At 34.9% G+C, this 9,799-nt stretch overlaps 1 protein-coding gene across 1 annotated transcript in view; it reads right to left on the bottom strand.

Annotated features, from left to right (window-relative positions):
• CDH9 (cadherin 9, type 2 (T1-cadherin)) overlaps window positions 1-9,799 on the bottom strand; it is a 274,677-nt gene that overhangs the window by 55,062 nt on the left and 209,816 nt on the right. The window contains exon 3 of the mRNA XM_006895668.1: window positions 2,479-2,773. Coding sequence (XP_006895730.1) covers window positions 2,479-2,773 — 295 coding nt within the window. The remainder of the gene's footprint in view (window positions 1-2,478; window positions 2,774-9,799) is intronic.

Here is a 9,799-nt window from a genome sequence, read left to right as displayed (position 1 = left end):
ATAGTTGATTTATAAACAGAAAGGGGGAGAAGGAAGGAAATGGAAGGAAGGAAGGAAGGAAGGAAGGAAGGAAGGAAGGAAGGAAAAGGACAGTTGATTCATTCTTATTTTAGTCTAAGGCTTTATAATTCCATAGGACCTGTGTCTGCTTTGATAAATCACTTTCACAATGGTGGGCTTGTTACAGAAAACAATAGTAAAAGTATGATTTTTCTCAAACAGATAAGGTAGGTTAAATCTAGGGTTTAGAAGGAAGAACATGGTGTCAGTTTTTCAGGCTTGACATCACACACTCTTTACATTACATTAAAAATTTACATTAAAAATTCAATAAAGGTATATACGAGTTTGATTCTCCTATTAGAAGTATAATCTTATATTGAAACATTAATAATAATACTGTTGAAATATATCCTCAATTGTGTTTCCAGGAAGCTCTGGTGACCTTGTGGTGAAGAGATGGACTGTTAATCTACAAAAAGCTTGTGTTTCAACTTTATCAGCTGTTCTGAGGGGAAAAGATGGGCAGTCTCCTCCTGTGTGATTTAGAACCTTTGAAAACGTGCTGGACTATCAGTTAAGAGCCTGTGCTGAACCTATTACACATTACAACTGCAAGTGCAGTGACCTGGACCAACACAGAGGTCGGGAGGATGGTGCAGGTTCAGATCTAGTGTACATAAATCCCCAAAAGTCTTAGTTGACATAATGGCACCCAACAACAAAACTAAATGATACCAGATTTAGGAAACACTTTATGTATTTAGTATTATGTTGCTGGTTTTGTGTCTTTTTGTGTTCTGTTTGATAAATAGCAACCGTCTTGAGGAGAATAGAAAAGTCTCCTATGGTTCCAAGACTGCAATATGTATAGAATCAGATTGCTACATCTTTTCCCCTCCAAGTAGCTTGGTTTTGAACCATAGGCCTTCAGGTTAACAGATCACTTAACCACTGTGTTACCAGGGTTTTTATGGATAGGATTTATTGTTGAAGTATATGGTCAATTCAGAACCTGCTGGTAGCTGTACCTCCAGTAGGTTTTCAGCGGAAGTGAATCAGATGAGAGGAAGTAAATCAGACGAGAGCAGCTGGTGAATTCAAACTGTAAACTTTTGATTTGTTAGTACAAGTCTTTACCATTAAGCCATCTGAGCTCCTTTTAGTAAATGTTCTGTTGTTGTTAAGTGCCATTAAGTTACCTGCGACTCATAGCGATCCTATGTACAACAGCCCTAAACCCTGCTCTATCCTGTGCCAATCTTACTGTCTCTGACACACTTACCCCCATTACCCATTACCTCAGTCACTGACTCAATCCATCTCATCCAAGGTCTTCCTCTCTTGCACTATCCCTCCACTCTCGCAAGCATAACGTCCCTCTCCAAGGACTGGTTCCACCTTATAACATGTCCAAAGTATGCCAGACGAAGTTTCAGAATCCTTGCCTCCAAGGAGCAGCCTGGTTTAACCCTCTCTAGGACAAACTTGTTAGTTATCCTAACTGTCCATGGTATGCTCAATACTCTATTCCAGTACTACAGCTCAAAGGCATCAATTCTCCTTTTATCATTCCTAGTCATTGTCCAGCTTTCTGATGCATAGCAAGTAATTGTGAAGACTGTGGCCTGTATCAGGCGCACCTTAGTCTCCAGACTGACACAGTAGTTCTTCAGTAATTTGGAGAGATCTCTGACAACAGTAGACTTAATGTCACTTTTTTATAGACACATTTAATTAAAAAAATAAGATTTTATTTTCTTATTAAAAAATTTAATCTATCAAATTCATAGAGACGAAGTTTGTGACACAGATGAAAACACTGCATAATAAGTGGAGTACTAAAGTTTGTGCTGCCTTAAAATTTAAACAATTATTTTCAGTCTACAAGAAAATGTCAGTATTCCATAGATAATGTGCACTATAATAACATAAAAATATCTGAAATCTTGTCCTAATGCAACCAGGTTATTTGATCTTAATTCATTTGATTAATCTTTCTGAATCCTGGATTCTTAATTAACAGTAAAGTGATTTAACATTTTATATGCTATGATTATCATGTAAATTTGTTTTAATAGTCAAATGAGACAGTATTTCAAAATAAGTTTGTCAAATGCAAGCATTAGTTATCACACAAAATTATGCAAGCAAAATCTCCTGGCCATGCAGACACTGTTTACATATTCCTTTCTTTTCAAGTTGATGTATACTCAACTTGATTGTTATTTTTAGGCAGTCAGTTAGAGGTAAGAGTGTTGAGTATAATGGAGTAACTATTCTTTTAAATCATCTCAGATACCAGTTAGAACACAGCAAAAGGTATTAAGGCACATGAAACTGAAAATAATTGATAATGAGTAGTTTAACACTAAGGTGAGTTTTCCATTTATACCTCTTAACTTGTAAGAGATTACATATCATTACCATCTATCCATATAACAGATTTGGCAAACAAAAAAATATGTGGATACCTACCAACTCCAGACATTTCAGGAACACTGGCAGTATATAAGTCTTTTGTGAATTTTGGTTCATTGTCATTGATATCATGGATTTTAATGATAAATTCAGATTCAGGTTCCACCTGCCGCCCAGTCTTTCTATCTATGGCCTTGGCACGAAGAATGTACAGGGATTTTTCTTCTCTGTCTAATTTCTTTGCAGCATGAATGTCTCCAGTATTTTCATCTATGATGAACAAACTGCCAGCCCCATCTCCTGTCAATATATATTTTAAGTTTCCGTCTCCTTTATCTTGATCAGTGTGAAGCTTCAGAGAGATAGAAAACAAGAAGTCTGTAAGTATGCATTGTTATTATAGAAACAAATAATTCACACTAATTTCATTTGTCTCTATGTAACATTATAGTGCAAATGATCTCAATATTGATCTCCATTTTTAGTGATAATTCTGTTTAATTTTAATGGCACACTATAACAATTAAATATGCATCATAAAATAAAATGAATATATTTCTATAGTAGTCTTACCATGTTATTTCTAAACAAAAAATAATAAAATCTAAACTTAAAAATGTGAATAAAAGGTATAACCCATTGTTATGAAATTGTGTAAAATCTTAATGTAAATGGATTATACTGAAAATCACTAAATTGAAAGATATAAGGTGTTTTAAAACAGTATTTGATACATTGGCTATGCATCTCTTAGCTATAAATAATTTTAGCATGCATCCTGAATCTGACCGATGTCAAGCATTCTCAATTGCTTTCTATGCCTTTGAAAGTCACGTAATTTATAAAGGAGAGGCAAAAGCTGATATCTTAGTTGTTTTTAGGTAACATTAAGTCAACTGTATAAAGCTCATAGCAGCACTGTGAGTGACAGATCTGAACATTTTGCTAGCTTACATCACACTGCAACTTTGAATTTGTTGAATTAATCTTTGAATCAAAAGTTCTGTAATTCAAGTTTTATTCTGACATTTAATTCATAACTAGCTTATTCTCACCATATCTTTTATCATAAATTTTATCATAATTTTAAATTCTCTTTACCTCTTTCTGTGATGTTTCAATCTATCTTTGAATTATTTCACTATTTAAATGGTCTTTTCTTAAATACTGGCAAAAATTAGAAATATAGATTTCACCTTTGAACCATCCTTTACTTGCAAGTCCAATAAAAGCAGTCTTTAATTCTGTTAAATACCTTAGCAACCTGTATACCTATCTCCATTCCTTTAATGCTGCTCTGAGGTTGTTCTCGGTCCTGTCCTATCTGGGTCATTGCATATATGTTACAATTCTAACATTCATTTTAGCTCTGTTTAAAATAATTTTCAATCCTGAAGAAATAGACTTTTTCCCTGCATCAAAAAAGATTGTAATATTATTTCCTAGTTCAAATATATTAAACAAGAATATAGTATTTAAGAGTTCTGAGTTACATTAAGAAAATTTATTTCTCTAAACTACTTTTAGAAAAAGGGGATAATATTACCCTCTTTCCTCAAAAAAAGAGCAAAAGGAAAAATTATTGATTTACTTATATGGTTACAGAAATCTTTACTTGGAATGAATATTATAACGAATAGACTTATAATTGCTTGAACAACGGGAAACACTCTATAAACTCAATTTAAAGACCCTGATAATCTCCTTCCTTTGCCCTTTTAATTACACTCTATACATACATACCAATTACTTTATGATCTTCTATTTGTGTTACATTTCCTAAAAATGTCTTCCCAGCCCTAATTTCTGATATTTACATGTGTATAACTAACACCTTAACATTTTACTCTTCTCAAATCAAATGGTATTGATTATTTATTAAGGTTTCATCTTCAGTAACATCTCTCTATATTAGAGTAGATTGGATGTCTGCTCATAATTGACAACAGGCATTCTATCACACATGGTTGGTTTTATTTTAAATTATTACCATTGTACAATATAAAAAAAAACTAATCTTTTTCTTATTCATGCCTAGAATACATGAAAGATTAAATGTTTCTTTTCAAATAGTATTCTTGTAAATGTATAAAAGTGTTATAATTTCATGAAATGAAGTTAGTAATTTTTAAGTAGAATGGATATCAGGCATTACTGCATGTGCATTATGTTATTTTAATGACTGCATTAAAAAATTTAGGAATGAATTTTCAAACAGTATAATGAATAATTTTTGCACTAAGAAATATTTCTATTTCAAGTGAAGTAAATACTTATTTTTTAAATGAAATAAAATAATCAGGAAATACTGAAACAAATATATAGAGAATAATATGTATTGTTGTTGTTGCTATGTACAATTGAATCATTTGAGACTCATAGTGACCCTATGTGCAATATTTGTCTGCCCTGTTCTTAAACAGTCTCACTGACTCCAACAACACCTACCCCAATCGTCTCAGTTACTTTATCACTCCGTCTCATTCAGAGTCTTCTTCTCCTGCACTGTCTCTCCACCCTTCTCAGCATCTTGTCCTTCTCCATTGACCACAAACTCAACATATGTGAGATGGAACTTCAAAATCCTAGCCTCCAAGTAGAAACTCTGATTCATCCTCTCCTTGTTTTCTTTGTGGTCCATGGTATGTTCAAGACTCTTCACCAAGACCACAACTTAAAGGTATCATCTGTCATCCTTAGTCATTTTCCAGGTCTCTGATATATAGCAAGAAATTGTGAAGATACTATCCTGGACTAGGTACACCTTAGTCTCTAGAATGACATCATTGCTCCAAAGTTCTCTGGAGAGGATCCTAACAGCAGATTTTCCCAGTAAAATTTGGCTTTTGACTTCCTGACTGCAGTTACCAAGAGTGGTGACTGTAGATTGGACACACACATATAAAAAACTGAAATGCTTATGCTTTTGGATTTGATTGGATTGATTAATGTACAGTGTACTGAATCATAACCATTAACATCAGGCAGCTGTGGTGTCCTAGTGGTACTAAGTTGTGCTAAAATCTCAAAGGTATTGGCTGACACAGAAGAATTTAATGAATAATGTATGAGCAAGAGCCTGTGGTCATGAAGGAAGAAATTCAAGGTGCTCTGAAGAAATTGGCAAAGAAAAAAGGCCCCAGGAATTCATTGCATACCAAATGACTTACTTCAACAGATAGATGCTATTCTGGATGTGTTGTCCAGGTACTGCCAAGAAATCTGGAGGAGAATCACTTGGCCAACTGACTGGAAGGAATCTAAATTTACTCCCATTCAAAAGAAAGGTGACGTGACAGAGTGCAGAAATTATCAAAGAATATCAATATCACATGCAAACAAGATTCTGCTGAAAATTATCCAAAAATGACTGGAAAAACACATCAATAGAGAACTGCCAGATGTGCAGGCTGTATTTAGAAAAGGTGGTGGTAATGTTAGACGGATCCGGGCTGAAAGCAGAGTGCCAGAGGAATGTCTCTATGTGTTTCATTTACTAGTCAAAGGCAATTAATTGTGTGGTTCAAAACAAACCGTGGTTAACTCTCAGAAGAATGGGAATCCAGAACATTTAATTGTTTTTATGTGAAACCTATACTTGGACTGAGAGAGTCGTCTGAAAAGAGCAATGAAAACACTACATGGTGTAATATTGGAAAGGGTGTATTACAAGGATGTGTCCTACCTCCATACCTGTTCGACCTATATGCAGAACAGATTATCTGGGAGGCTGGTCTCTATGAGGAAGAATGTGGCATCAGGATTGGAGGAAGACTCATCAACAATATGTGTTATACATATGATACACCTTGCTTGTTGAAACTGAGGTGCATCTGAAATACAGCAAAGGATTAAGGACTGTAGCCCTCAATATGGATTGTAGCTCAACTTAAAAAAACTAAGATTTTCACCACTGGGCCAATTAGCAGCATCATGATTGACGGTGAAAAGATTGAGTTAGTTTGATTGGCTTCACAATCAACACTCTTGGTACCAGCAACCAGGAAATCAAAAGATAAATTGCATTGGGAAAGTCTGCTGTCAAGGACATAGCCAGGACAACAATGTCAGTCTGTGGAGACCAACGTGAACCTGATCCAGACCATAATCTTTGCAATTGCTTGCTATGCATCAGAAAGCTGGGAAATGACAAGGGATGACAGAAGGAGAAGTGATGACTTTGAGCTATGGTGCTGGAGAAGAGTATTGAATATTCCATGGAGTGCTAGGAGAACAAACAAGTTCATCCTTAAGAAGGTGAGACCAGGCTGCTTCCTGGAGACAAGGATTCTGAAGGTCCATCTGACATACTTTGGGGATATTGCTAGGTGGGACCAGTCCTTGAAGAGGTACATTATTCTTGGGAGGTTGGAGGAACAGCTCAGGAGGGGAAGAACCCTCAGTGAGATGGATTGGCTCAGTGACTAGAGTAATGTGGGGTAGGTGTGTCAGAGACAGTAAGATTGGCTCAGGATAGAGCAGAGGCCAGAGCTATTGTACATAGGGTGGCTATGAATCACAAGTGACTTGAAAACACATAACAACAGCAATCTTGAAGGCATGCAGTTTAAATCCACCAGCTGTTCCATGAGAGTAGGATGGACAATATCCTCTCATGTGATTGACTGCCTCTGAACACCTGCTGGAGGGTAAGGTGGGTCAGAGCTGTTGTACAGAGGGTTGTTACGAATCACAAGTGACTTGACAACACATAACAACAACAGTTTTGAAGACACATAGCTCGAATCCTCCAGCTGCTCCATGTGAGTAGAATGGGCAATATCCTCTCATGTGATTTACTGCCTCTGAACACCTGCTCAAGGGTAAGCTAGAGGGTGGTTCTGATTTGACTCTACACAACAATAACAACAACAACAGCAGTATTTACGTAAGTTTGATACTCTCACTTTCTCTTAGCATAGAGTTACCCTCTCACGTAAAGGGAGCACTTTAAGTCTCCAACAAATCAATAACATAATAAATATAAACAACTGTTAAGAGCCTATATATGCACAACAGATAAAGCCTAACACATACCAAGAAAAACTTCATATTACATCAAGCAAGATGCTTCAAACACTATGAACAACAATGACAAAAACAAAACCAAAGTCCTCTCCTAAAAAAGTAGAGCATATTGCAGACCCAATGAACACACCAGAGACAGGGAGAACTCTATTATGTGTAGTCATATAAAAATCTGCAGAGGAACGGACAGATAATGTAGGAAAGAATGGAAGCCAAAAACAAAGTGAATACCTCAGAGACAGGGAACAAGAAGAAACACACTGAAGAGGATTTATATGAACAGCTACTGAAGAAGGTAGAAATTATGGGGGAAAGAATGGAAGCCATAAATAAAGAGAATATTACAGATACAGTGATCCAGAAGAAATATATGAACATGGAGATACATCAACAACTACTGAAGAAATTACAAAGTAAGAAAGCAAGGATTTATACTATAGATAGAAACTTAGAAGATATTAAAAATCAACATGAGACAGAGTACAGTCAACACAGGACTTGAATTAGCAGAAATGTATGAAAACACATTTCAGAGTATCAAGACTGAAAGGGTAGAAGTTTTCAACATGATGGAGGGGCAAAAACAAGAACAGAAGAGATGAAAAATAAAGTCAGTGATCTGGAATACAAGAACCTCAGAGGAGACAGAAGAAAATAGGAAGAAGACATAGGAAAATAAAGATAATATTAGAATCATGCAAGATGACATTAAAAGGAACAATATATGTATGACTGGAATCCCAGAACATGAAAGGGAAAATGAAATAACAGAGAAAATAGTGGAAGATGTACTTAACAGAAGAAAACTTTCTAGGTATTAAGAAAAATGAGGAAATCTACATTCAAGAAACTCAAAGAACTCCAAACAGACTAAACTTCAAAAGAAATATACCAAACCATAGCATAGTTCATTTCCCCCAAATGAAAGATACTATCCCACATACTAAATATTCAGATACAAGACTAAAAGCAGTACAAGAAAAACAAAGAGTCACCTACAAAGGAGGACCAATTAAAGTAAGTTTTCATTTCTCAGGAGAAACCATTTGAGCAGGACTACAATAAGATGGCATAAAAAATAAATTTGAAAGAAAACACTGACCAGCCAAGGGTCCTGTTCTCAGCAAATGTTCATCACATATGAAGGAGAAATAAGGTCATTTTAAAACAAACAAACAAACAAAACAAAGGAATTTGTGAAAACAAGATTAACTCTACAAGAAATTCTATTGGGAGTGATTCACAGACACACAAAAGGGAGGTTGATGGACCATAGTACCCAGAAACAACAGAAAAGGAAACACAACAAAATGGCAGCTACACAACCTGACATGTCAATAATCACACTTAATGTGCATAATGTAAATGCATCAGTTAGGCATAAAAATTAGAATAGATTAAAACGAACAAAACAAATAAACAAACATAAAAACCCCAATCAAATCCCATCAATATGCCGACTACAAGAGAAATATGTAAGAAATGAGGAAAAATATACAAATAAGAAATGAGAGAGGTGGCCTCAAAACAAAACTAGATGAAATTAAATCTACTATATCAAAATATTATTAAAAGCTCTGCACATATAAATTTGAAAACCTACAGTAAATAGACAAATTCTTGAAATTGACACCCTATCCAGATTAACACAAACAGATGTATATTAAGTGAACAGAACAGTCTCAGAAAAAAAATTGAGCAGATTATAGAAAGACTTCTTAAAAAAAAAAAAGTGTCCTGGTCTAGATGGCCTCTCAGCTCAATTTTACCAAACATTTAGAGAAGATCAATCACAAATTCTACATATTTCAAAAAATAGAAAAAGAAGGAATACTAAAAGAGTCATTCTAAGAAACAAGTACAGACCTAATAGCAAAATCAGGCAAAGCCATTATCAAAACAGAAAACTACGATCAAATATCTCTCATGAATATAGATGCAAAAATAACAAAATCCTAGTCAATAGAATTCAACAGCACATATAAAATGATTCATTATGATCATCTTGTATTTATAATCGGTGTGTAAAAATGGTTTAATATAAGAAAAATAATCAATATAATTCATCACATTAACAAAGAAAAGAATAAGAACAACATAGTCCTGTCAAATGATTTTAAAAAGGCATTTTTAAAAAGTCCATCACCACTTCCTAATTTAAAAAGTCAGCAAAACAGGTATAGAAGGGACCTTCCTCAACATGGTGGCAAGAAACTGCACTTAATCATTTTCAGTTGTTGTTGTTGTTATGTGCCATTGAGTCATTTGCCACTCATAGCAACTCTATGCACAACGGCCCTAAACCTTGCTCTACCCCATGCCAATCGTACTGCCTCTGACACACTCATCA

This window comes from Elephantulus edwardii, unplaced genomic scaffold (genome assembly GCF_000299155.1).
Source record: "Elephantulus edwardii isolate Elephantulus edwardi_28Jun2011 unplaced genomic scaffold, EleEdw1.0 scaffold00173, whole genome shotgun sequence".
NCBI classification, from domain to species: Eukaryota; Metazoa; Chordata; class Mammalia; order Macroscelidea; family Macroscelididae; genus Elephantulus; species Elephantulus edwardii.
Note: the sequence above shows the minus strand (reverse complement) of the source record. Positions and strands in the feature narration are given on the sequence as shown.